This window comes from Macaca fascicularis, chromosome 14 (genome assembly GCF_037993035.2).
Source record: "Macaca fascicularis isolate 582-1 chromosome 14, T2T-MFA8v1.1".
Classification (NCBI taxonomy): domain Eukaryota; kingdom Metazoa; phylum Chordata; class Mammalia; order Primates; family Cercopithecidae; genus Macaca; species Macaca fascicularis.
In genome coordinates this window covers 16,372,404-16,400,317 of record NC_088388.1, presented here as the reverse complement: position 1 = coordinate 16,400,317, position 27,914 = coordinate 16,372,404, and the positions used below count along the sequence as shown (strand labels likewise).

At 47.5% G+C, this 27,914-nt stretch overlaps 2 protein-coding genes and 1 long non-coding RNA gene across 3 annotated transcripts in view; 1 reads left to right on the top strand and 2 right to left on the bottom strand.

Moving 5' to 3' along the window:
* The window catches only part of LRRC55 (leucine rich repeat containing 55), a 36,436-nt gene extending 34,519 nt beyond the window's left edge, over window positions 1-1,917 (top strand). Inside the window, exon 3 of the mRNA XM_065528187.2 lies at window positions 1,351-1,917. Coding sequence (XP_065384259.1) covers window positions 1,351-1,409 — 59 coding nt within the window. The 3' untranslated portion in view covers window positions 1,410-1,917. The remainder of the gene's footprint in view (window positions 1-1,350) is intronic.
* Window positions 1,918-11,965: 10,048 nt separating this feature from the next.
* On the bottom strand, window positions 11,966-15,933 carry LOC141408447 (uncharacterized). The gene is made up of 2 exons (XR_012423220.1): window positions 15,113-15,933; window positions 11,966-13,953 (listed from the first exon to the last, which is right to left on the bottom strand). It is a non-coding gene; the product is annotated as an uncharacterized lncRNA (long non-coding RNA).
* Window positions 15,934-17,512: 1,579 nt separating this feature from the next.
* Window positions 17,513-21,162, bottom strand: APLNR (apelin receptor). Its single transcript, XM_005577873.4, has one exon. It carries the CDS (start codon window positions 20,914-20,916, stop codon window positions 19,774-19,776), a length of 1,143 nt encoding a protein of 380 aa, XP_005577930.3. The 5' UTR covers window positions 20,917-21,162; the 3' UTR covers window positions 17,513-19,773.
* Between the last annotated feature and the right edge of the window lie 6,752 nt (window positions 21,163-27,914).

The window sequence follows — 27,914 nt, the reverse complement described above, 5'->3', positions numbered from 1 at the left end:
GATCTGGTCTGGAGGGGAAAGAGGAACTGAGCTCATTTCCACTTCAAAGGGGCTGTGCTGGGTTAAGTCCAAACTCGGCCTGACAGCCCTAAAGGAACACACATATGCACAGGCACACACACACACACACACACACACAGACACACACACACACACACACTCATATACATACCCACACAGCCACACTAATACAAACACAAACACACACACTCATATACATACCCACACAGCCACACTCAAACACAAACATATACACACACACACACTTTCACACATACACACAAATCCACACTCACCAGCCCCGCCTTTCCCAGTACAGCTGGGCTCAGTCCACTAAGAAAACAAACCTCTCATCAGACAGCCCTGCACTTAGAACACCCTCCATACATTCCCAGGATGCAAAAGCCCCTCCAATGACCACACCCTCAGGAGCCCCCAGCCCCCAACCCCTTGTGCCTCAGCCCCCGGTCTTAAAACTGACAGTTGAAAACTTGCTTCTTGCCTCTTTAAGCGCCTGGTGACAGGAGAGTCACAGATGCTTCAGACTGGAAGCCCCCCACCCCTGTCGGCTTTCCCATGTGATCCCAGCAGAAGCCATCGATCCTGCTCAACAGGACAAAGGATGGTGGGCAAGTGATAAATGAAGACAGGAGAGAAACATTTCATTTCCTGCTTTGACGGGTTCCAGCCTGAAGATCCAGACCCCTAAGAGTGTATTCAGGTTGGAAAGGCACCCTCCAAGTACCAGTAATATTTTCAGGGTTCTGCAGATGCTGGACAAGCCAAAGCAGTGCAGGGGAATGAAAGTGTGCAGCCTCTATCTTTGTAACAAGTAACATCATTCCAGATTGTACTCATCGGCCATTACAAGGCAGTCTGGAATCTGGTGGGCGGTTCTGCTGTTCCAGCTTAATTTTTTAGTAAATACAATAATCTAGGGATTAATTCTCATCCAGCACAGTCTGCTTGAGAGACCAGATATTTCTGAGCATCAGGGGGTCTCGGTGGTGGGGAAACACAGAGGCCAAGCCCCTTCAGTCAGTGCTTTATGTAGGTCCCACCCGAACTCCTTGCTTAGTTTACTCCTTACCTCTATTTTGCATTAATTCTTTAGTCCTCAAAGTGAAAATAAGAGATCCCTCCTCTTCCTCTGCCTAGATCTCACCCCTGCATGTGGAGTGGAATTTAAATCTGGTCTTGTCTCTGCTTAAATCATTTATCCACCACCTGAGAGGCAACTTGGTGTAGTAGATTTGGGTTCCAACTCTTCTGGGTCCCTAACCTGACTCTTTCAATTACAATATTGCCTTAGCAAAGTTCATTTAACTCTAATCTTTTTTTTTTTTTTAGATGGAGTCTCACTCTGTCGCCAGGCTGGAGTGCAATGGCATGACCTTGGCTCACTGTAACCTCCGCTTCCGATTCAAGTGATTTTCCTGCATCAGCCTCCCAAGTAGCTGGAATCACAGGCGCTCACCACCACGCTCAGCTAATTTTTGTATTTTCAGTAGAAATGGGGTTTCACCATGTTGGCCAGGCTGGTCTCGATCTCCTGACCTCATGATCTGCCTCCCAAAGTGCTGGAATTGCTGATGTGGGCCACCGCACCCAGCCTATGTTGCTGTAAATGACAAGAATTCATTTTTTTTTTATGAGAACACATGGACACACGGAGGGGAACAACACACACTGGTGCCTGTCAGAGGGTGGGGGGTGAGAGGAGGGAGAGCACCAGGAAGAATAACTAATGGATGCTGGTCTTAATACCTGGGTGATGGGATGATCTGCACAGCAAACCACCAGGCACACGTAGTCCTATGTAACAAACCTGCACATGTGCCCCTGAACTTAAAATAAAAGTTGGAAATAAAAAATAAAATACAATAAAAAATGAAGATTTTACTTTTTACGGCCAAATAGTGTTCCATTGTGTATATACACCATATTTTCTTTATTCATCCATTAATGGACACTCAGGTTGATTTCCTATCTTTGCTATGGTGAAATGTGCCACAATAAACATGAGAGTACAGATATCATCTGATAAACTGATTTCCCTTTTCTCTTTTTTTTTTTTTTTTTTTTTTTGATAAATTCCCAGCAGTGGGATTGCTTGGATCAAATGGTAATTCTATTTTTCATTGTTTGAGAAATCACCATACTGTTTTCCATAGTGTCTGTACTAATTCACACCCGCACCAACAGTGTATAAGAGTCCCCTTTTCTCCACATCCTTGCCAGCGTCTTTGACTCTACATTTTATCTGCAAAATACATAGAATAACATAGGACCCTCTCCTCAAGACAGTTACAGGGATTGTAAGATAACACTAAAATGCCCAGCACAAGTGTGTTCAAAGCACACTGCTTCTCTTCAGTGTGCTGGATAGATGTGAAAGAACATTAATGATGTTCTCTCTCGCCATGTTGTTTATCTCAAGGAGGCAATAGATCTTATACGTGCACATTAATGCCTAGTCTCTCTACATCAGTCCCTCATTACTCATGAAAATTAATTTTGAACCAATTAATTTTGAGTGCCTAATGTGTGTTCTCAGCACAAAGATCCAAGCAAAACTGTGAAGTACAAAAAAGAAAAATCTCATTGTTACTTATGTACAAACAATTTACTGAGCAATTTGACCCCACATACAAGTGTTGCAGACGACCAGAGGGTGAGTAAAATGCAATCACTTTCAACCAACAGTACAATATTGTAGTTGAGAAATCCTCAGACCCTGGATCCCATCCACCCTCATTCAAATCCCAACTATCCCTTGCTGGCTATGATTTCGTGTTTGGCAGGTTACGTCATCCTCTGAACATCAGTTTCCTCATCTGTATAATGGAGGTATAATGGGGCTGATCACAATAGACCCTGTGCCTCCCGGAATTAAATGAAATTAAAGCCCATGAAATACTCTAGCTGAGGAAGTGTCCAGCTTGGAAAGTGCTCAATTGACTTTGCTGCTGGTGCTGCTGCTGTTGTTATTATTATTACTAGTGATACCACTTAAGTCTAGAACAATTCGATCACAAAATAATACAGTAGAGAATAGAAGGATAGGGAGAATAGTGAAGAGTCCAGGGGACCCTGGGAGCCTCACTTGCCCTTTCCAGGTCTTTGTTACATAAAGTTAAATGGAGCAGTGAGACCCAATGATCCTTCATCACACAGTGGCTTCAAGGAGTACTCAAGAAGTAAGGGTCACAAACAACAAAAACAAAACTACCAAGGAACTCATAAAGCTTACAGTTCATCTGGAGTCCTCCCACTCACCTTGGTTCCCTGACTGCCAAATATTTTTCCGGAAAGCTCCAGTTGCTCCTCCCTGTGCCTTCCCCTCCTCCCCGCCACCTTCCTCCTCCTGGGGAAGCAGAAGTTCCTGAGGGCCAGAGAGGAGGTCAGAGATCTCCACCGGCCTGGCCAAGAGCCACCAGGACAGCTTCCTGCCAGCAGTCTTCAGTAAGGGGCTGCCTATCCCGGGGAAACCCAAATAAAGTCACCTCTCCACCCGAGAGTATTTTGCCCTTTAAGGAAAGATTGTATTTGGAGCCCAGAATATATTTATGGCTTCATGAAAATTTAATCCAACCTTTTACGGACAGGGTCAGCATCAAAGGGGCCTGCCCAGGCCCATCTACTACCACTTTCATAGGCAGACCTGTACCTGGGTCCTGAATAAATTATGAAGTCACTGAACTTTGTTTCTGATGAGCCCCTTTTTGTTCTTTCTTCCCTTTTCTACCTCCAATCCCACCCAAGTCTTCTACACCATGGCCAAGCACCCTTACAATCTAACTCCATCCTGTCTTTTCAAAGACAGGGCTCCAAGTAATTATTCCAAATGACTATCTAATATAGCTTAATACATTTCCACCCTAGAAAAGAAAAGTTTAAAGAAGATACCTAATAAGCATTTGTGTGTTCAGAATTTTACTCTCACAACAACCTATAAGTAGGTACAACTGCCACCTCTACTTGGCTGACAACTAAGGCTCAGAGGTGTTCTCTAACTCATCCATAGACTCAATTGCTGGTAAGGGAAGAGCTGACAATTCAGCTGAGGTCTCTGTGAGTCCAAAGCCATATGCATCTCAGGATACCAAAATAGACCAAAAGACAGAGGAATTTCTGGCATCGCTAGGTGTCTAAAGGAATCTGCAGGGAGAGACAGAAGTCTGAGAAATCTCCCTCAAGGAACTAAAAGTAGATCTACCATTTGATCCAGCAATCCCACTAATGGATATCTACCCAAAGGAAAAGAAGCCATTACACAAAAAAGATACTTGCACACGCATGTTTATAGCAGCACAACCCACAATTGCAAAAATATGGACCCAGCCCAAATGCCTATCAACCGACAAGTGAATAAAGAAAATAAAGAAACTGTGGCATATACACATGCATACTATATATATATGTATATATACACACACCATATATATAATTGTGGCATATATGTGTGTGTATATATATATACACCATGGAATACTACTCAGTCATAAAAAGGAAAAAAATAATGACATTCACAGCAACCTTGATGGAATTGGAGACTATTATTCTAAGTGAAGTAACTCAGGAATGGAAAACAAACATCATATGTTCTCACTCGTAAGTGGGAGCTAAGCTATGAGGACGCAAAGACATAAGAATGATACAATGGACTTTGGGGACTCAGGGGAAAGAATGGGAAGGGGGTGAGGGATAAAAGACTACACATTGGGTACGGTGTACACTGGTCAGGTGATAGGTTCACCAAAATCTCAGAAATCACCACTAAAGAACTTATTCATGTAACCAAACACCACCTGTTCCCCCAAAAACCTATTAAAATAAAAAAGAAGTTTCAGGAATCTCTATCACACCCTGTAAGTCAGCTTCCAACGCTTCCTTCTCCTGGAACCAGATCGATCTGGGTCTGTGCATGACTGAGGTGTCAGGCAGGACAGCCTCACTCTAGGACATTTCTGATGGTAATAGTTAGCTACGTTTCAGCATCCAAAAAAGAGAATGCACTGGACTTCTCAGCGATTTTAGGAAAGGCAGGCAAGAGATTTCGACATACTAGGTAAATTTCTGACATTCCATTAGATAGATAGGTGGATAGGTAGAGAGAGAGAGAGAGAGTATGAATACAGATTGAGAGTTTTCATGCCACAAGTTTCATGTCAATTAAAAATAATCCAGTGGGACTCAGGAGCATGGCATGGTGAAACTGGCACGAATTTTACAATTAGGCAAACCCAGCTTTGAATCCTGGCATGGCCGTGTACTGATCACATAACCTTGAGCAAATTGCCTATCATTTACTGAGCTTCAGTTACCTCTTCTGCAAAAATGAGATGATAATGCCTCCTTTTACAAAGTTATTCAAAGGATTTGGGATTGTTTATGTAAAACACCTAACAGTGTGCTGAGAGTGGCAGATGTTCACCAACCAGACACATCCCCAGGCTGAATGGGGGCCAAGAAGCACTTCACCCATTCCATCCTTATCTCTCAAAGTCCAGAGCAGTTCCAAATAAAAGGCAGAGATTTTCACCAACCAAAGCAGCTGCTCTGGCCTTCCTGGAATAGGCCTCTGCCTCAGAGCCCTTCGTTGACCACCCATGTTTCCACCGTTGAATGTTTACAAGAGAACATTCAGCCTCCCCTTGTGGTTGATGGAGCTCTTAAATCCCCCTCCAGCCTCACCTCCTGCCATTCCCCTCTCCCACTCACACACCTCCAGCCAGATGCTCAGTGCACCATTCACCAGACACAGTATTCCGTGGCTTTGATCACCGTTCCCATTTCCTGAAGTGTCCTCCTAGCCCTCCATCGAAAGAACTCTCTGTCATCCTTAGGAGCCCAGCCTAAATCCATCAAGCGGAATTAACCACTACCTTCTCTGTGGTCCCATCACACTTTACAATGAATGGAGAAGAGGAGGGGTGGGGGCAAGGCGCACAACTTGCTAAGCTCCCACTGTGCACCACTAGCTACTCCACAGACTCTAACCACCACATGAGTTAAGCCTTATCCCCACTTTGCAGATGGGAAAACTAGTTCACAGAGCCCAGCATATGATCCTGAGGTCAAAAGGCTCCAAGGCCCCTTTCCCCTACTTACCATACTCCATGGACACATCGACATGGTCCTGTCTGTCTCCCACACTAGACTGAGTTTTCTGTAAACAGAGTTCATAATTTCATCATCTCTGAAACCTCCCATCCCCCTCGGCTCAGCCTCAAGCCCAGTCCCTGACACCTAGCAAGCCCTACTAACATTCAGCATGCATAGGGAGCTGCTGGGTCATCTGTCTATTTATTATAGTGACTGGATGGAAAGAATCTGGATCACTGAGGAAGAGCATTTCCAGGCTGAATGTCTCAGCTTTCTTCATGGACACCAGTTCGCTGGTGGGAGGCTTTAACCTTGACAACCATCCACTTTTGGGGGCTTGAAGAAAGACTTCCTGTATATCTTTTAATTGCATTCATTTTAAAGGAAACTCTAAATTTTTAATACAAAAAGCCCAAGTGTACGGTGATCTCTGAACTGGCCATCACACTTTGTAAAGATAGGCCATGGGACCAGGAAGGACTGCGGCTCAGCCAGGACTGCGCACCTTGGGGAAGCTTTCCCAAGTTCTAGAAACCAACGTCCAAGGAAACCAACAACCTTGTGGCCAACCTTTGCCACATCTGTGGCACACAAGCTTTTTTTTAAGCAGACTCACTATGTTTGAGGATCTGCCCACAATCTGAGCACCACCTTCCAAGTTAGAAGCTAGAATTCACTTTCCCAGATCCCTTTGCCACTAGTGCTAGCATTGACCTCGGCTCCACCATTCACCAAGTGTGAAAATTCACTTTGAAAGAAACCACCTGAGGATCCAGGAGCTGCATGAAGCCGATTTTCTGTCTAAGGAGGGAAAGTAGCAGAGAACCTTCAAGGTCTCAGAGACAGCTGCGGTGAAAGTTCTGGAGATCCAGTCCCAGGCAGAACTTCACTGTGCAAGCAGAGAAGTCCCTACTAGAGACACATAATTCACAGATGACTCCTTCCTGCAGCCCAATGCTCCAGAGATTCTGTGAGTTCCCTGAGTTCCTTTATCAAATTCATTTTCTGCATAAATAGCTGAGAGGGGTACTGTTTACATCTTGTATTGTAAAGAGGGGTATTGTTTACATCTAAGATTCCCGAAGGATGCAAACGGCATGCCTGCCAGCCTAACAAAATCAAACCTCATCGGACTGAATAGACCTCACAGCAATATCTCCACCTAAACTGGGATCTCATGTGCCTGGAACATGCTGAGCAGAAAATAAGTATGTGCTGAAATACGATGAAGAAAAGCCACAAGACTCCTTGTTCACAGGTTGAATCTTGGACTCTGAGACCCTGCACTGAAGAAGGGAAAGGACAGCTCCCACCCCATATGCTAAATAAGTCTCTGCAGTGCAGTGGGCTGTCTTTGTGACTCAGAAGCTGGTTCTGAAAATCTTCTTTCGGAAGGAGTTTCCAGAAATGGTTGGAACAATGGCAGCATCACTAGATAGAAGTCTCTCACCTCCCACAGAAGCGACTTTGAGGGACAACATATTTTTGAATTTGCAATTTTGGAATGTTTGCTAAAACATCCCTTCCATCGTAGGGTGTCACAGAAAGCACTGAGTCTCAGGAGAGCAGAAGTTAGTTCCAATTCTGCCCCCAACCTCCAATGTGTTTGAATTATTTCCCCCTTCTTTGGGCCTCAGTTTCCCTGTCTGTAAAATCAGAAGGTTGATCTTTGCTCCCCATTGCCTCTTTCAGGCTCTTTCTCCTTCAAAAAGCTGATTCCTTTGACACCTATGCCATTCAACCAGGGTGTCCAGGCACAGCTGTACAGGTTATACAAGTAGGTTGCGTCCTGGCCAAGGATGCCCACCTGAGAGGTAAGTAAAATCCAGCCCACATCCCCACAGGTGTCACCCTTGGGTGGGGCTGCTTCCACTGGAGGAAGACTAGTTTTTCCTAATTTGTATAAAGGCATCATACGAACTAGCCATGGCCCCAATTTCAGCTATTTTATACCCTTGCCCTCCTCCTCACTGGGGTCATTCTACCCACCTCTTAGTCATCCTTCCTCCTTCACTGAAGACTTTAGGTCCTGGTTACAATCATGTTCACTGCCCTCTTCCTACAATAATTCTTAAAACTTCAATATCTGTACGTGCAATTCAACCAGCCACTTGGTCTTGTTCTTTGATGTCTTCTACCCCACCAACCTTTGTCCTCACTCCACTGCAGCCACCCACTCAACAGCCACACCATAGACCATGACATAGTCAGAAATCTCTATTTCCAAATCCTTCTATTTGACCTTCACTTCCAGTCCTTCCAGCTCATTTGCTCTGGTACCCTTCATCCCCCTACTTCTGGCCTCTTATCTTGACCACTAACCCATTGATCTCACCACACACCCACCCTCTAGCAGCCACTTCCTGCCTTTGTTTACCTTCCTTACATAAATTAGATTCCATTGTCCTTCTTCACAATTACTCTCACAAACAACCCCAATGCCCTCGAACCTCTTTCCTCTGTCACAGTCCCCTTGCAAAACTCCAACATGTGATTATCACCGTCTCTGTGCCTATGTTGCAGCATCTAAATGTTGCCAGAGAACTTCACACAACCTGGCTAAGTGATTTCACTTTAAATTCATGGACACAAATCTCAGGTGGAAAATTGGAGCTGGAAGCTTCGCTAGGAATTCTTGTTTTTTCATTGCCCAAGATAGTACTTTATCCCCCTAAAATTTTCTAGACCCTGTTCCCTACCCCACGTTCAGCTGATGATCCCATTTTACAATTCACTTAGAAATGGGAGGTCACAAAGCCAGGACTTCCTAATCTTCCTACCACCAAACTCTACCAACCTATCTGCTTCTTAACCCATCCTCTCCTACATCCTTTCTAGTGCACTGAAGGAAATGTCCTCTCTTCCTAGCAAAGGCTGACCCTCCCACATGTGCTCCTGCCTGCGTCCCATCTGTCTTTCTTGAAGGTTTTTCTCTTCCAGTCGTCTCTTCTCCACAAAAGCATCATTCTCTTCATGGCTCATTCTTGCCCTCACCCTCACTCATAGTTTTGATCTTTCTTAGATTGTTACTAGCACACAAACATGCCCTTGTATCTTTAATTTTTTAAAGCCCTTCTCTAGCTATTGCCCATTTCTCTCCTTATCTTCCCAGCAAAACTGCTTTGTTTTGGAATGTTTGTTTGTTTGTTTGTTTGTTTGAAACAGAACCTTGCTCTGTCACCCAGGCTAGAGTGTAGTGGCACAATCTCAGCTCAGTGCAATTTCCGCCTCCCAGGTTCAAGCGATTCTCATGCCTCCGTCTCCTGACTAGCTCCACACCTGCCTAATTTTTGTATTTTTAGTAGAGACGGGGTTTCACCATGTTGGCCAGGCTGGTTTCAAACTCCTGACCTCAAGTGATCTGTCTGCCTTGGCCTCCCAAAGTGGTAAAACTGTTGAAAAGAGTTGTTTTCACAAGCATTCTCCAATCCTCCTATCCACTCTTCAGCTCTCTGCAGTCTGTCTTCTACTGTCTGTCTTCTATGAACACAACCCATAGTCTGTCTTCTATGAACACAGTTCATTGTAACCCCTGGCCCATGTCACCAAATCCAGTGGATCATTTTCTGGTTTCCTCTTATCTGACCTCTCAGTAGGACTTTTCACAGTTTCATCTCTATAATGCTCAGATTTTTATCATCAGTCCAGACCTCTCTTCCATTACATATCAAACTGCCTTCTCAACATCTCCACTTGAATGTCTTATTAACATCTCAGGGATGATATGGTGATGTAGCTAAAACCTAAGCTATTCTTTCTCCAGCCTTCCCTATCTCACTAAGTGGTATCACCCTCTTCCCAGTTGCTCAAGTCCGAAACTTTGGATAATTCCTTCTTTCTCACCCCCTCATCCACCCACTCACTCAAACCTAGGCAGTCAGAAGCCCTATTCATTCTGCATCAAAAATATGGCTCAAACCTGCCTCTCTTCCCAGTCGCTGTGGAAAACACCCTAATGTGACCCACCAACATCCCTCATCTTGGCCTCTGAAGTAGCTTCCTAACTGGTCTCTTTGCTTTCCCTCATACTCCCCTTCAACTCATTCTCTATGCAACAGCTTAAGGAACAATTTTAAATGCAAATTAGATTGTGTCATTTTTTTCTGATGATTTCTCATTGCATTTAATAAAGTCACACTTCTTACCACAACCTTCAAGGTCCTACATGACCTGGCCCCTTCTTGTCTGTCTTTGTCTCAGGCCATCCCCTGCCTGGCTTCCTGGGACTAGCCTTCCAGTTGCCCTGACAACCTTCCCAGAACCTACTATGATATTTCTTGCTTCACAGTCTCTGCATTTGCTGTTTTCTGCATCTGGGACTCTCTGAGCCTCCCTTGCACAGAGCAGGCTCATTCTCATTCTTCAGATGTCAACAGAAAGGTCAGCTTCCAAGATGGCCTACCCTAAGCACCATTTCTGAAGTTGTACTTAATATTATTTTCTACTTCAGATGTTGTTTCCTTCATAGTGTGTTCCATAACTGGCCATTTAATAAAATGGCTAGTTTATGTATCTGTGTATTTTCTATCTTTCCCTACAAAAATGCTAAGCTACGCAAGGTCTATCTCATCACTATAATCTCGGTGGCTAGCTGAGTGAGCGGCATACGGTAAATGTTCAACAAGTATTTGATGAATGAATGAACGAATGAATGAGTCATCATGATTTGTCCCCAGTCTAATCCTTCCTCCTTTATTCCACATTCCCTTGTATGGATACCCTACACATGAGCTAGTCAACCTGCTCCTCAGACCTCCTATGCTCTTCCTTGCCCTCTTTCACACTGTCTCCTCAGGCTGGATGCCTCCTACCACCCCCATTCCACATTCAAGTCACCGAAATCCTAGTTATCCTTTCAGGCCCGTCTTCAGCTCTAATGCCTGAGATTCCACCATTAGCCATTCTTAGAATTATAGAATGTCAGCCCTTATAGACGATGGTTCAAAATTGCATTTTTCATTTCAAATTCCAAAGCCATCTACAATATAGAAAGGAGGAAACTTGGTGACGTGGAAAGTAAACAGGCCTGAAAATCAAGAGAACCGTGCCAGCCAAATCAACCACTACTTAGCAATGGACCAGTGTCCCGGGGCCCCACTTTCTTTACCAGTGAAGTGGGACTGGAGGGACAATTCTGTGCAGCTCAGTTATGTGGCATTCCTCACGTCAGCCCACTGAGCTGCTCCTGAAACCATGAGAGTAGGAATGACTTCCTTCTCCAGCCTGCAATTGTCTATCTTTAGTCAATTCCTTTGGTAATTGGTGTGTTGCTTTTTCCAAGCAGAAAAATAGCTTATTATCTGCACAGCAAGTAACCACCACCTTGCAGGGACCCTGACAGTGCCCCAGTACAGAGCTTGCAACCAGCTCAATCCTAAGAATCCTCAAGGGCTTCCAGGTCTCATCCTGGAAGCCAGCTAACCACCATATTAGTGTATCTGTTTTCCTAAGGGCAAGGGTTGCATCCATTATCTTCATTCCTGGCACGTTGCAGTGACAGTCCTCAGACTCTGGGTCACTAGCCAGCCCTGCTACCAGAGTCTTTTTTCTGCCAGAGACCAGACCCAGTCCACGTAGAGTAAAAGTCTGGGTCTTTCTCTTTCTTTCTTTTTTTTTTTTTTTTTTTTTGAGACTGAGTCTCACTGCGTCACACAGGCTGGACTGCAATCGCACAATCTTGGTTCACTGCAACCTCCACCTCCCTGGGTCCCTCTCTTATCATCAGAGGCAGTTTCATCCCTATCATACAGGAAGACCTAGTGACCTTAGGAACATATTCCAGACCCAGAAGAAAGACTGCCAAATCCTCCTGGATGCCCTTAAATGTGGCCCAGATTTTCTCAGGGAACGGAAGAGAAGTTTTCCTTGAGTATTTTTATACAGGGGGAAATCCAAGATCTTATTTTCTATTCAATCGGTACATCCCCCACCCCCACCACAAGAGTCTTTCCTCCATGAACAGTGGATGTCCAGACATGGATTCCCAGAAACTGTTTGACTCAGTGTCAGCTCCAGTTGGCTCACCAATAACTTCCCCAGGAAGCCAACCAGCTTTGCAAACCATCATCCAGCCAAAGAGACCTGAAGACATAGTTTCCAGCATGAACCCTGAACAGGTCGCCACAATGCCATAATTTGAGAAATTCTACTGAGAAGATCAGAAGAGCCCCTGGACCATGGTCCAGCCCATCCTTTGTTCTGTCACTGAGTCCCCAGAGGGCAGCTCTTAGGAACCAGAACATTTGGGTTAATTGGGTCAGGGGTTAATAATCTTAGTACTCATCAATCCCAGTGTGTCTCTTGTAGCACCAGTCTTAACTTCATCTTTCTGGGCTGTTTTAAAAGCAATCAACTTGTTTGCTGTAAGCAAAACCAGCTTTTCTCACCTTTTCTCTTGCACTTTCTCTATTCAGTTGTTCAATTATTTAAGAAAATATCCTTTGAGCACCTGACTATGCATAAATGTAGCCCTAGTCCAGAGGAGCTGCCCAGAGAGCAGAAGAGATGAGAAGGAATACAGAGCCCAGACAGAGTGGCCAAATCAGGGCTTTTCTAGAGACCTGTTCCCTGTGCTCAGGGGACAAGGGGCTGGGAGTACTAGGGTGCTGGCTAAGTGGGGTACTTCAAGTAGGTTTGAGGAATCCATTTCTGACTATCCACTGTCCATGTAAGAAGCAGCCTCAAGTAGCAAGAGATGTGCCATACAACTAAGTAATAAAGTACAGAACAATATCGGGGGAGATGCTCACTGAGCACAAATAGTCCTTTGTCTCATGTCCTCAGGTTTCCAGTTATTTAGGCAAGAAAATGCACCCTAAGGTGGCTTTGGAAGTAGGAGAATGCCAGACATTTACACCCCTGTGGAACTGAACGTGGGCCTGTGCGTTGAGCCAGTGCACTAGCCCTGTCTTGGGACCCCTTTGTGGTGCAGACCAGAATATGGGTGTTTGTCCCCTCTGCATCCTGTACTTCCTCTGCAATATGCTTACTGCACTTTATTATTGATTGTTAAACTCCAAAAGAGCAGGAATCACTTGCATATCATGTATTGCCTCTTCTCATTATCAAGCATGTGCCTGATATATGGACATAGAAAGATATTTCTACACGGGACAAAATACCTGACCAATGCTCCTCCAAACCTTCAAGGTCATCAAAAACAAAACCTGTGAAACTGCCACAGCCAAGAGAAGTCTGAGACATGATGACTAAATGTGAAGTGGTATTCTGCATGAGATCCTGGGACAGAGAAAGAACATGAGCTAAAAAAGTAAGGAAGTCTGAACAAAGGATGGACTTTGGTTCATAGTGAGGTATCAATAGGGTTCATTAATTGTGGCAAGCACGTCCTGCTAATCTAAGATGCTAATAGTAAAGGAAACTGGGTGTGGAATATCTGAGGACTCTGTATTCTATCAGCAATTTTTCTGTAAGTCTAAAAGTCTTCTGCAGTAAAAGGTTTATTAACAAAACCTCGAATGATCCTCAAGCACCTTTGTGCCCTTCCTGCTTCCCAGTTGGTGGCTCAGGATGGATCTTACTCTCCACTTGCCCTGTGTATTCTCAATAAGAGACTCCCTCTCCTTTCTAAGCCTAGAGTCACAGAACACGCTTTTGCCTGGCAGTGAGAAACCTGAGATCTAGTCCCACTTCTGCCACCATCCCACTGTATGACCATGTGTCAATCATTTCCCCCTCCCAACCATGGGCCTCAGTTTACCCCTCTGTTCAATGAGAAAGTAAGACTAGAAGGTGCTTCTAGTTGGTCCATGAAGGCATGGATGGTGTGTCTCGTTCACGGCAGCATCTCCAGCTCCTAAGACAGTCCCAGGCACGAAGCAGACACTGAAAAAAAAAAAACAAAAAACCAAGATTCAGTGAATAAATGAATGAGCACTGCACCGATACTCCAACACTCTAACTAGAAATGGAAACTTCTAGAGTGAGCTCAGCATCTGAGAACCTCCTTTCTTATGCACTTGATTTCAAGCTCCCTGGGTCACATCTTTGTGTCTGTCTCCAATGCTGTGTATGGAGACTTTATAAGCATTTGCGCAATGATTGAGAGGAGCTGGACCTGCCAGATCAGGCCCTGCAAGTGTTGAACTCCTTGGAATGCAGACAGGGTGTCTGTTGAGATGGTAGGAAGGTGTGTCACGTCTAAAGCTTATTGTGCTGGGGGTCATCCCGGCTTCTGAAGTTGGGGAGGATCTTCCCACGGAATCCATCTGCCCCTTTTTAACAAACTCAGAGTGAAAGGGCCTGGGCCTCCCAGCCCCTGGTTAGGAGATCCTGGCAGATAACTTAGAGGAAGATAGCTCAAACCCAGGAAGGGAAGAAACTGGAAGTGACAAAAAAAAAAAAAAAAAAAGAACAGAAAGCCCTGCACACTCCCCAATCAATTGTCTAGAGACCTGCATTCCTGGATTTTAGTCCCAGCCCCCAGTATTCTCCGCATCCACGCCATGAGAACTGGGCAAGATTTTCTCTGTGCCTCTAACTGGCCAACCTCCCAGAGTTGGGGTGGGGGTGAGTAAAAACAAGGATGAGTGTTCTTTCCGGTTCCTCACAGGGGCTGTGTTCTCCGTGGGCAATTCCTCTGCCCAGAACATTTTCTCCACTAACCGCTCACACTCCACGCTTCAGAGCAGGCTCCAGGCAGGCACCGTGGCTGTAAAGTCTCCCCTGACACCCTGCCTGATTCATTCCATTGTCCCCATGACAGGCCCTGGAACACTTCACACATTCCCTTAGAACTCAACATCCTGGGCTGTAATCTTTCACTGTCTGCCTCCAGCAGCCGACTGCGAGCCCGCTGGAGGCCGCTCACCGTTTGGTCCTGCATCCAGCATAGTGCTTGGCACGTACGTGATAAATAAGGACTTGCGGAACAAACAGATGAATGAATGGGTGAATAAATGAAGGCATGTGTGAACCAGTGAATTAGTAAGTGCTGTCACAGCCAAGCGAAAGCTAAAACCCTATCATGTTTTGGATAGCTTACCTCAGATTTCCCAGGAGACTTGCTGAGGTTTTTTACAGCATCTGTAAAAATAATAGTAATAGTAGCTCCAATAGCCTGTTGTTACCGTTGTAAATTCCCAAAAGGTTTTCCCAGGTGTGTTTCAGAAGAGGAAGAGCAGGCACCGATTCCCTGCCCTCAGTCTCCCTCCCTGCCTCCCCGTTTCTTCTTCCCACCTATGTCCTCACCTCTCTGTCTGTCTCTGTCTCTATTTCACTCTCCTCACTCTTCCTCTCTTTCACAGTCTCTGTCTCTGTCTTTGCCTGTGTTTCTTTCTCTCCCCATTGTTCCTCTCTCCTCTCTCTCTCTCTTTCACTCTCTCCACCTGTTTCTGTCTCTTCCCTCTCTATCTCCCTCTCTCTTTTCTCTTCTCTCCCCCTTCCTCTTTCTGTCTCTTTTTCTTTCACTGTTTCTGCCTCTTTCTCCTTCCTCTCTCTTTCTCCCTCTCCCTTCTCCTTCTCTCCCTCCGTCTCTGTCTCTTACACTATCTTTGCTTCTGTTTGTCTCTCCTCTCTCCCTCCCTCCGCCTCTATCTCTATCTCTTTCACTATCTCTGCCTCTGTTTCTCTCCTTCTCACTCTCTCTGTCTTTCTCCGTGTCTCTCCTCTCTCTCCCTCCTTTGTCTCTATCTTTCTCCTTCACTGTCTACCTGATTCACTCTCTCTTCCCTCTCCCTCTGTCTTTTCTCTCTCCCGATTCCTCTATCCCTGCTTCTATATCTCTCTTTCACTATCTCTGCCTCTGTTTCTCTCTCCCCACACTTTGTTTCTCTCTCTCTCTCTCCCCTTGTCTCTATCTTTCTCTTCATTATCTCACCTCTCTCTCTTCTTTCTCCCTCTCCCTTCTCCTCCCCCGCCCGTCCATCTTTTGGGTACTCTCCATCATTTCCCTCCCCATCCCCATTCCCTCTCCACTGTGTGCCATGCATCTCACAGAGAAGATTTCACTTTCCCAGACGCCCGGTGCTGCCTCATTTGTACTTTGGGAGAAACATCCCCTTACCATGGTCGAGAATGTGGACTTTGGGCTTGGGAGCCAGACAGATTCAGCTGGTTCCAAGCCCCGTTCTTCCACCTACTAGTCTGTGACCTTGGTCAAGAGGTCTAACTAACCTCTCCGAGCCTCAGCTTCATTATGAGCAAAATGAGGTGAAAATGCCCCCTCTCAAAGGACGGCTGCAAGGATTAAATGAGATGATGCTTGGGAAATGCTTAGCACAGTGGCAAAACTCCATAAATGCGAGCTCTCTTGTTACTATCAGTTCTACTATGGTGTGTTTTTTTTGTTTTTTTGTTTTTTTGTTTTTTTTTTTTGAGACGGAGTCTCGCTCTGTCGCCCAGACTGGAGTGCAGTGGCGCGATCTCGGCTCACTGCAAGCTCCGCCTCCCGGGTTCACGCCATTCTCCTGCCTCAGCCTCCGGAGTAGCTGGGACTACAGGCGCCCGCCACCACGCCCGGCTAATTTCTTTTTGTATTTTTAGTAGAGACGGGGTTTCAGTGATTTTTTTCTTGCATTGTCTGCAAACATTATTAATACCCAGGAGATCATTGTTGAAGATGACAAACACCTCCGGACTGAATAGCCCCACCACCACGCCAATCCCAGGATCATTGCAGCCCCTTCCTCCCTCCCCCAAATAGATGACCACCAAAGCCCAGTTGGCTCTGGTTCTGACCCTCTGGTCTTCTATGCCCACTTTAATTTGGGTAGAATCTATCTGGATAGAGATTCCCTAAGCCTGGCTGTCCCAAAAAATTATCTGAAGAGTTTTTAGTAATTGTAAATATCTGGGGTGAGTCAAGGAGAGTCTCACTCCATAGGTCTGGGGTGACACCCAGGAATTGGGTATTTTCAAAAGCATCCAGAGCAATTCTGATTGGAGAACAGGGATTCAAGCTTCTGGTCTAAACTCAGCGGCTACTCAAGTGATACTAAGTGAGTCAATCAATAGGAGATTGTAAATGAATAAAGGCATAAATGAGTAGATGGATGGGTGCATGGATGGATGGATGGGTGGATGGATGGATGGATGGATAGATAGATAGATGAATAATAGGTCTACCTCCATGGCAAGAAATGCTAGTATTTTTCCCCAGACCTATGCTCTGGCCTCCAAAATGTGCGTCCTTTTGTTCTGTGGCTTTTCAGAGCACAACACTTAGCTGCTATCCTGTTCCTTTTCTTCCTTTTCTTCTCTGCACCTAAATCCCATCCTTTCCCTTTCCTGGTGCCTATTTCCTCCATCCTCTCTCCCTCCTCACTTCGCCCCCTCCTTTTAGCTCCCACTTCTCTTGACGGCTTCCCCCTCACCATGCTGAAACATTTGCAAGCTGGAGGTTATCCCAAGACACTTTCATGAGAAGAGGCTTTGGACACAGCAGTTGCACAAACAGTTTTATTTGATGAACCACAGTGACTAACAGGGTCAGAAGACAGCGCAGACATTCTGAAGAAGGCACTGGGGGAGGTCAGGGGGTATCACAGCAGCCAGCCTCCTCTGCTTCTGTCCCAGATCACAGATGAGTCCCAGGCAGGAAGTCTCTGCAGGTCACCCATGGGGGCCTCAGAGGGACAACTTCTTCCCTTCTAGAAGCCTCTACCAGCATTCACTGGATGCTCTGAGGGCAGCTCTGGGCAGAGGAGGTGACTCTGTGGAAGATGCTGTCTTAAGATGGGGAGGCTAGGCTGTAAGGAGCCCTTCCCCTCTCCTCCTCACTCTGCCCCCAGAGCCGGTGCCATTCCAGGGAGGGTCAAGATGTCCATTCATATCAAGCTGGGCTTTTCTTATCTCCATCGCCCATGTCTTGTCCTTCACTTTTACAGTCCTCCAAGAACAAAACCCGGAATAGACACTCCCCGCCTCTAGCTCACAGAGGCCCCACTATTAATCTCATCCTCACAGTCTCTCTGGCAGTGTAGACATCATGCCATCTGCCCCATCACAGTCTCTATTCCCAGATCCCCAATCCAGTAGAAGCCAAGAGGTCCAATCCTGAGGGTAGGAAGAGAAAAAAACCCACCCAGTGCCTTTTGGCCCATGGCAAGCAGACCTCCTTAGGAAGAGGACCACTGACTCTGGAACAAGAAAGGATGATGAGGGCAATGCTCATAAATTTGAAGCCAGGTGGGGAGGCACCAGAAAGGGGCCAAGGGAAGCTCTCAACCAGCCTCTTACTTCCTTCATGGAGCCCAAGAAGGAGCGGGAACCCAGCTCAGTAGGACGCCCCCAAGCCTTAGCGCCAGCTGCTTTGGGGAGGAACCTCCCTACAGGAAGCCTGGTGCAAACATTAACTTCTCTCCTAAAGCACGGACCAGCCGTTGGAGCCCCCAAATCCAGTGGGGGGATGGATTCATTTTTATTCTACATTCTTCATTGCCTCAGTGTGTCCCTGCCCCCCACCACCCCCCGCCAAGGGGAATGTATGAACAGCAGAGATGCAGTGGAGTGGGGGGTGGGAGGAGGTTCGTCCAAATGATCCAGGCACACTGCTGTTCATGCCAGGCTTGCCCATATAGACATGTAAGTACAACACACAGAGGCGAGGCAGGCATCTCCATCCCAAACAACATGACTCTTGGCACCAAGTAGTACTAGTGCCCAAGAAAGAAATCAGTGTGATGGAGTAAGATGGGGAGACGAGGAAAACCTTCAGCTCACAGTTCTGCAGGAAGTCAGAGACAGAAGGACTTGGGGAGCGAGCCAAGCAGTGTCTGGACTAAATGCAGACACCCCTCCATCCTCTCTCTCTAGTTTCCCTTCCCAACACACACATAATGAAACCAAGGAGTACATCCATTCATCAGCCCTGCTGCCTTCCAATTCCCATAGAAAATAGAGGAAGGATGAAAGGGTCTGCGGACAATTTGGAGAAAGCATATCTAGTCAGTGATGTGGTGCCATGGGGGAACTGCAGGAATCACCCTAGCCCCAGTGCCCAAAATGACAAGGAAGTGATCCAATTTTAGGGCAAGCTCTGGAGCTCCCATATCTAAGGGCTGGAGTGCTAATTACCTGCTGACACACAGCCCACCCCCACCCCAGCCCATTCCCTGCCTCACACTCAGAAAACAGGATAGAGAGCTTACACAGGGTCAGTCTCTGCAAGCTTTGGGATCCTTAACCCTTAGTAGCCCTTCAGAACAAGAACGTAGACAGGGGAGAAGGAGGGATGGACGGAGGGGGGATGAGCTATAGGAGGGGATTGGTGCCAGAAGGCAGGGATGAGGAGCGACAGCTGCAGAGAGTGTTGGGGGGAAAAACTACAAGGAAAGGAGGGAGAAAAGACGGTTGCAGATCTAAGAAAGCAGCGGAGGGAAACAAGCTTTTATTGAGTCCAGACTGAGGCTTCAACATTTTAAGATCAATATGACTTTCCCCCATTTCATACCAATGGAGAAACTGAGGCTGAGTGAGATTAAATGGCTTGTGCAAGGTCAGGTCCGTAGTGCCCAGTCTCTTTCCCCTAAACCACAAACCTCTGAGAAGGAATAAAGCAGTAGAGGAGGACAGGGCGGGTCAGGAGTCAGGGGGCAGTTAAAGGATGTGCACAGGAGAAGGAGTAGCCACACTACCTGATTTTCAGAAAGCAAGGGCAAAGGCTGGGGAGGGCTGAGGGCACCAGGCTTCTCTCCGCTCCCGGCCCTAGTCAACCACAAGGGTCTCCTGGCTGTAGGGGATGGATTTCTCGTGCATCTGTTCTCCACCCTTGCCCATGTTGGGGCCAGGCCCCTGGCTGTGCCCCGAAGAGTAGCTGGCTGACTTCTCCCCACTGCTGCTGTGGGAGGTGCCCGCACATCTGCTCTGGCCACAGCAGAGCACGGAGGTGCAGGCCTGGCGGAAGCGGGGATCGAAGAAGGCATAGAGGAAAGGGTTGAGGCAGCTGTTGACGTAGCTGATGCAGGTGCAGTAGGGGAAGACGTTCATGAGGAAGAGGTCAAAGTCACAGGGCCAGTGCAGCAGGCTGCCCAGCATGTACAGCGTCTTCACCAGGTGGTAGGGCATCCAGCACAGGGCAAAGGTCACCACCAGCACCACGATGATGCTGAGCAGCCGGCGCCGCTTCCGCAGGCCCTCGATGCGCTCCTTGCGGAAGTGGCCAGCGATGGTTTGGGCGATGAAGAAGTAACAGGTCAGCATGATGGTGAAGGGCACCACGAAGCCCACGGTGGTGGACGAGACCCCCAGGCCCACCTCCCAGGCCCAATCCGAGCTCACAGTGGCCACCATGGAGTAGTCCATGTAGCACTGCACCTTGGTGGTGTTCTCCAGGTCCCCGGTGGTGCGGAACACCATGACAGGCATGGCCAGGAGGGCGGCCAGCACCCACAGGACCGCCGTGGCCACGGCCCCGCTGACCCGCAGCCTCAGCCGAGCGTTGGCCACTGGCCTCACGATGGCCAGGTAGCGGTCGAAGCTGAGGCCGGTGAGGCAGAAGACGCTGGCGTACATGTTGACAAAGATGAGGTAGCTGCTGAGCTTGCAGGAGAAGGTCCCAAAGGGCCAGTCATAGTCCCGGTACGTGTAGGTAGCCCACAGGGGCAGCGTCACCACGAAGGTCAGGTCAGCCACTGCCAGGCTGGCGATGAAGATATCAGCCGAGCGCCTCTTCTCCCGGCTGCTCCGAAACACGGTCCAGAGCACCAGACCGTTGCCCGTGGTGCCCAGGAGGAAGACCAACATGTAGATGGCAGGGATGAGGGCCCCCGAGGATTTCCAGTCTGTGTACTCACACTCAGACTGGTTGTCTGCCCCATAGTAGTTGTCAAAATCACTACCTTCCTCCATGCTGGGGAGTGGAGAGAAGACGGGCAGGGGGTCCCAGGGACACCAGTTCCGTGGCTCTGTCACCCACTCTGCAAGCAGCCTGAATTTCTGGCTTGAGCCTCAGAGGGTAAGAAGGGCTGAAGATGGCCAGAGTCCTTCCCAGCACTCAGGAGGAGCTGCCTCTGGGTTCTGCAGACCCTGGAGGAAGCCTGTCTCCTGCAGAATTTCCTCCACCCTCTCCTGCCTTGCCCCCGTCTCAGTTAAGACACTTCCTTGCACCCTCCTGCGTCCCTGTCTCCTCCTTGACTCGTCATTCCCTCCTCCCACCTCCAGACCAGCCCCTCTCTTGTGAGTCAAAATCTTTAAGTGACAGCCCACTTTTTTTTTTTTTTTTTTTTTTTTTTGTCACTGAGCAAGTGGACCAAATTGACCCCTACTGTGCTGGGCTGAACATTATCTGTGGTTTTGCAAGTCTGCTCTCCTGGCCCCGCCTCCCCCTTCTGGTTGCCACCCACCTTCACCCCAGCCTCCATCCCTCCACTTTCCTCTGGCCACCACTTCCTGCCTGCCCTTCAGGGCACTCCCTCCTCAGTGCTCTCCGCCCTCCTGTTCTCACCCCCTCCCATCCAATCTAAATGGGACACATTATGCAGATTGCAATCCAGCCTGAGCTGGAGCCAGGGCTGGTAGGGAGCAAAGAGGGTGTAAGATTTCGCAGGATCATCAGGGCATCTGGCAGGCCCTCCTGGCAGGCAGGTCTGGCCCCCTGGCTCCCTTCCTGCACCCCCAGCCCTCACCCAGACCAGGTGTCACACGAGGGTCTTCTCCTACTTTGCCTCTGGCTTCATCTTTCGCTACCCCTTGGCTTTGACCCTCCCTTGAGAACTTCCGTGGTTTCTAGAGAAATCCCCCTACACTAGTGTAGACTGCAGTTTGCAGTTTGCAGATGGCACAGGATGCTTTTGAAGGTTGAAGGTAGTCACAGGATGGAAGAAATCCAGGACAAAATTATCTCTAAACAAGTCATTAAATCTGTAGGAAACAAAGGCCCAACAAGGTCAATGTTTTGCCCAAGGAAATAAAGTGAATTCTGCTACAGTTGATTGTTTGCTTTTCTTCTTCTCCAAGCACGAACATAACACAGTACCTGGCATGTCGTAGGTGAAAGGCTGTTTGTTTGCTTGTTTGTTTGTTTGTTTGTTTGTTGAGACAGAGTTTCACTCTTGTTGCCCAGGCTGGAGTGCAATGCTGCAATCTCGGCTCACTGCAACCTCCGCCTCCCGGGTTCAAGCGATTCTCCCGCCTCAGCCTCCCCAGTAGCTGGGATTACAGGCTAATTTTTTTTTGTTTTTTTAGTAGAGACAGGGTTTCACCATATTGGCCAGGCTAGTCTCAAACTCCTGACCTCAGATGACCCAAAGTGCTGGAATTATAGGCATGAGCCACCTTGCCCTGCCGGCCCGGTGAATGGCTGATGAGTGAGTAAGTGGATGGATGACGTAACGTGTGAGGGAAAAGGGGAATCCATAGGTGGAAGAAGGAGTGTATGAATTACTATGTGGCGAGAACTTGGATACATTTCAGTTCTCAGGTTTTTACTACCCTCCGTGGACCAAGAGGTTTGTATAAGACCACAGGGGGTCAGGAAGTTGAGCTAGAGGAGGGGGGTCTCTAGAAAGAGACGCAGTCACTGGAGGATGCTGTGGGGAAAGTTCTGTAGAAGCTCACTTTGCCCCATCTCATCACCTCTCCAGGACCTCTAGGAAGGAAGGAAGGAAGGAAGGAAGGAAGGAAGGAGGGAGGGAGGGAGGGAGGGAGGGAGGGAGGGAGGGAGGGAGGGAAGGAAGGAAGGAAGGAAGGAAGGAAGGAAGGAAGGAAGGAAGGAAGGAAGGAAGGAAGGAAGATGCACGACGTAAGATTTTTTAAAAATACGCACCATTTCCACCACCTAAAGTTGGGTAATAGTGAGATGGAACAAAAGCAGGAGCTGAGCCTTAACCACATCCAAGGCAAAAGACTTACAAAAGCTGGAATTGGCCAGGCAAGGTGGCTCATGCCTATAATCCCAGCACTTTGGGAGGCCAAGGCAGGAAGATCGCTTGAGCCCAGGAGTTCAAGACTAGCCTGAACAACATAGCCAAGACCCTGTCTCACGATATATATTTTTCTTAAGTTACTACGAAAGCTGGAATCCATTGTCTGGAGGGAAAGTGGATCAGAAAATCATCTGCAGAGATCAGGGAACTCAAACTCAAATACCTGCAAAAAAAAAAAAAAAAAAAAAAACAGGCCAAGAGTGCAGTTTGAGACAACAGAGAATGGTAAAGACTGTGGCAAACTGGAGGGTGCCCATTCCATCATAGGGAGGCCTCTTCAGCTCTAGTCTCTGGTTGCCAGGCAGAAAGCTGGACCCCAGCATGACTGTGTCTTAGGATTTTTCCAAGACAATTTCAAATGATGGATTTTTGTAAGAAATTTTCATACTTGTAAATTTTGGAAATCAATTATCATTTCAAAAAAAAAAGCACAGACCATGGTAAGTAAAACATGTTTTTGGCCCCCGAGTTTGTGTTCTTTATACAGGAGCTTGCCAAGAATAGAAGGCAGCAGAAGAACTGAGAGGATGGGCCAGGAGGAGGAGACATAAAATGCAAAGATTGAAAAAGTCTTAGAGTGCAGTGGGGAGATAGAGGAGAGAAGGCTGCAGAGAGAGATTAGAAAGATCCCGTGACCTTCACCTAAATGCAATGTGAAGTGATGAATATCTTGGTGTTTCTCATGAGGACTACATGTTGCCCACTCACTGTGTCCCAGTCATTCTTCTAAACATTTTATACATTCTACATATATGTATTAGAATCTCTTTTTATCATCAAAACAACATTAGGAGGCAGGTGCTCTCATTAGCCTCAATTTACAGATGAGGAAACTGAGGCACGCAGAGGTGAAGCAACTTAGCCAAGATCACCCAGCAGTAATGAGCCAGAATTTGAACCAAAGCTGTCTTGAGCCCATGGACTAAACCACCATGCTCCCAAAGAAAAACGCCCAATCCTTTTGAAACTGAGGGGTGTGTCATCTGTTAAGCATTACAGAAATGTAGGGTGATGCTAGGATACCTGTAATTTACCTTAAAATAAGTTCTCCCGGGTGAGATTTTAAATAGATTGACTATTTAGAGCCACGTCTCACATTGATTAGACAGGGCATAAGAATCCTGCAGATAATAATCTGTACACTTAGGGTTAGCACCATAGACTTGATCCAGAAGCCACCCTGGATCTAGCCATTGCCAAAGAGAATTCCTGGGTGCCTGGTGCCAGCTAGAAAGCTAACAGGACTCTGCCTCTGGAATCTTGGCATTCTGCAGAGTGGGGGCTGGGACACCCAATAGGATCCAGAACTGGGGCTCCCTCCACCTCACAGTACACAGGGTAGGAATTGCTTGGGGCCTCTTGCCCCTGCATTTTTGGCTAATGAAGTTCTGCGCAGATGGCAGAATGGTTTTCATTATATCCCAACATTCATTCATCGTATCATGATTCATTCATCATATCCTGATATAATAGTTTCATTATATCCTGACATTATATCCTGGGTAGAAATAGTTAACTATTGGCCACATCAGACTTCTTCAGCGGTAAGCTCTCTTTACCTATCAAAGGGGACCTAGGATTTGTGCAGAGACCAGTTTGGCTCAGGTCAGGTCATAACAGATGTCCCTTTTAAGAGTAAACATTACTGCTTGGGACATTCCAGGATAAAGACCAAGTTTGAGACACCTAGTGATCCCAGTTCTGCCACGATTCTCCCAGAAAGACGCAGATGTCTGTGCCCTTTGCAGCCAGAAATACAGAGAGAGGGGAGCTAATGAGCTTGGCGTGTCCCTGAAATCAGGTCCCCATCTCCCTCCCCTCAGCTGTTCCCACTGGAATGCTGAGCCAGACAGGAGCCTGGAGACCCCCGTGGGAAAGGATATGGATCCATCGCTTTCATCTGCCGACCTCCAGGATCTGTGCCCTGGAGGGGGTAAAGAGCAGTTAATCTCACTAGTTACCAGACTCATTGAGAGGGGAGGGAATTGGGGGCCAGGGCTGGGAAGAGGCCACCGTTTGGGACCAGAGAGGGTAGAGTGCTGATAAGATCCGGCCTCCAACCAGGAACCAGCTGTAGCCAGATGACCTGAGTACCCCCTGCAATGACAGCCTGAAGTGAGCAGAATTAGCCAGCTCACTCCACATCCCGCCTGATCTAATCTGTCCCTGTTCCACATTGCATCATTCCACACAGAAGAAAGACTGGAAAATGAGACCAGTAGCTGAAGATGAACCGTGTGTGTCCTGGGGCTCAAAAGTGTGTGGTTCCTGGGCCTCACAGACTAGACATATACAAGGCCTAGGACAGATACCTTCTTTTCATTTCTGCCCCCCACCCTACTTGGCACCTGGTAAAAGTCTGTTGAATTAAAGCAATAGAAACACACTCAGGAGAAGGGTGTAAAGACTTGGGTCTTCACCCCAGAGCCGCTCTACTGCATTAACAAGGTGACTTTTGCTAAAGTGATCCAGGAAAATCTACTCTGAGTTATCGGGCAAACCAATAGCTAAGGCAAGTCTGTTGGCCAGGGTGCCCAGAGCTGGCCTGCCCCGGAGAGGCCTGAACAGGTTTCCTGGGGAACTGCCCTCTCTCTCCTGGGTGATTTCTTCAGAGCATTGTGATGAGACCGAGATGAATGACACCTGGCAGAAGAGCACTCCAGACCTGCTAGTGCCCTTTGAGGACAGCCCAGACTTCTGGGAGACCTCTGGAGTCAGTGGTTCAATATCCCTCACCCACCCCACCCCCAGGTTCGTGCCTGGTCTAAAAAGCAGAGCCTGACTTGGCCTGTGCCCAGGGACATGCTGGCTGTGTGTGCTTTGTGAATGCAAGTTTTCTGTGTGCCACGAGGCCACTTGGATGTGAATTCTGTAGGTGCTTGTGAGCAGGCTGAACTTGTGTGTGCGTGGGGATATGAGTGTGCATTGGGTGCACACATTCATGCAGGTAGAACATGTGCTTGCTTGTGCATAGCGGGGTATGATATGCATTGGGTGCACGCATTCATGCAGGTAGAACGTGTGCTTGCTTGTGCATAGCGGGGTATGATATGCATTGGGTGCACACATTCATGCAGGTAGAACGTGTGCTTGCTTGTGAATAATGAGGTATGATGTGCATTGGGTGCATGCATTCATGCATGTAGAACAGTGTGCTTGCTTGTGCATAATGGGCTATCATGTGCACTGGGTTCATGCATTCACGTATATAGAAGAGTGTACATGTTTGTGTATTGTAGGCACGAGTGTGCCATGAATGCACACATTCACCCAAGGAATGCACATTGGGTGTGTAGAAGAGTGTGCTTGCTTGTATGTAGTGGGATCGGAGATCTGAATAAACATCCTGCTTGGCGTACAGGAAGGGGTGCTTCATTGGATCTCTCTAAGAGTTTGAGATGAGGGGGGAAAAGCTGAACCCGTCTGCTGGGACCTCACCCAGACGCTACCCAAAGCTGTGGGCTGGGGACACCAGAGTGGAAGTAGTACCTTTCTGTGCCCTTCCGGACTTCTCACCTCCTCCCTCCTAGCTCTCCGCTCCAGCCCCCTCACTTCACAGGTCTGCTTTGAACTCCACAGCTGGGGAACTCACCCAGGGCAACAGCGCCTTTTTCTCTCCCTCCCGAGAGGCAGCCACAGCTGTGTCCCTAACAGCTGGTGGTGTTATCTGAGGGAAAGGGGAAGGGAAGGCAGGGACACAGGCGGGATAGAACTTGGCTGCCCAGCCCACACTTAGGAATTTACACACACACACACACACACACACACACACACACACCCTCCTTTAGCAGCTTATCTGACCAAAAACAAATGGTCAGCTGCTTTCTGATAATTAAAACAGAAACCCCCTCAAGCAACTCTCTCCACCCCCAACCCCACCATTTGGTGCTATTTCAAACCCTAAGGCCATACTGCAAACTCCCAGATCTCCCTGGTCTCTGGGGACAGCAAGAAAACTCACTCACTGGCCTGGTTCTAGCTTTCTGTGATTCTGGGAATTATGGCTATGGCATCCAAATGCGGGTGGAGAAGTGGGTTTCTTGCCAAAAAGGCCAAAAGTGGGAGACAAACTGACCCTCTTGTTCTAATCCCATCCTAATTCATTCGCTCAGAAAATATTGAGCAACTACTATGTGCCAGGCTCTATTTGAGGCACTTGCCATACAGTGTGAACGATTCAAGCTATGCCCTCGGTTTCCTGCCCTTTCATTCTAGAGGTGGAACAGAAACAAAACAACAAACATTAAATAAATGCAGTGAACTCAGGTAATGATAAGCACTACAAAGAAAGATGAACTGGAGAATGATGCAGTGAATAAATGGAAATTGGCATTTTCAGATAGTGTAAATCGGGGAGGTCTCTTAGGAGTCACTGATATCTTACCTGAACCCCAATAACTAGCTTGTTTCGTACTCTGGGGAAGGCCTTTGCCCTTCTCTGAGCCTCAGTTTCCCTATCTGTACATGAGGACATTGGGTCAGCCAGGTCTAGCTTCCTGTGATTCTGGGAATTAGGGCTATGGCTTCCAGATGTGGTTGGAAAAGTGGGTTTCTTGCCAAAAAGATCAAAAGTGGGAGACAAACTGACCCTCTTGCTGATGAATGGCAGGATCACATGAGAATCCATTCTCCCCACTACAGCACCAAGCCCCGTGTGGTGGGCTATTTGTTAGACTGTGAGAATCAGGAGTCTAGAAGCCTTTCCTTATCTCCCACCCACCTCCTGTCACCCTTTTACCGATCATTACCCACCCATCCCCCCATTACTTGGCACAGCACCCCATACATAGTGAACTCTAATAAATGCACTGGGATTGTAGGACCCCCATTTCTATAACCTCAGGAGTAATCAGAACTTCCTTAGGGGCCGGTCTCAGTGGCTCACCCCTGTAACCCAGCACTTTGGGAGACCGAGGCAGGTGG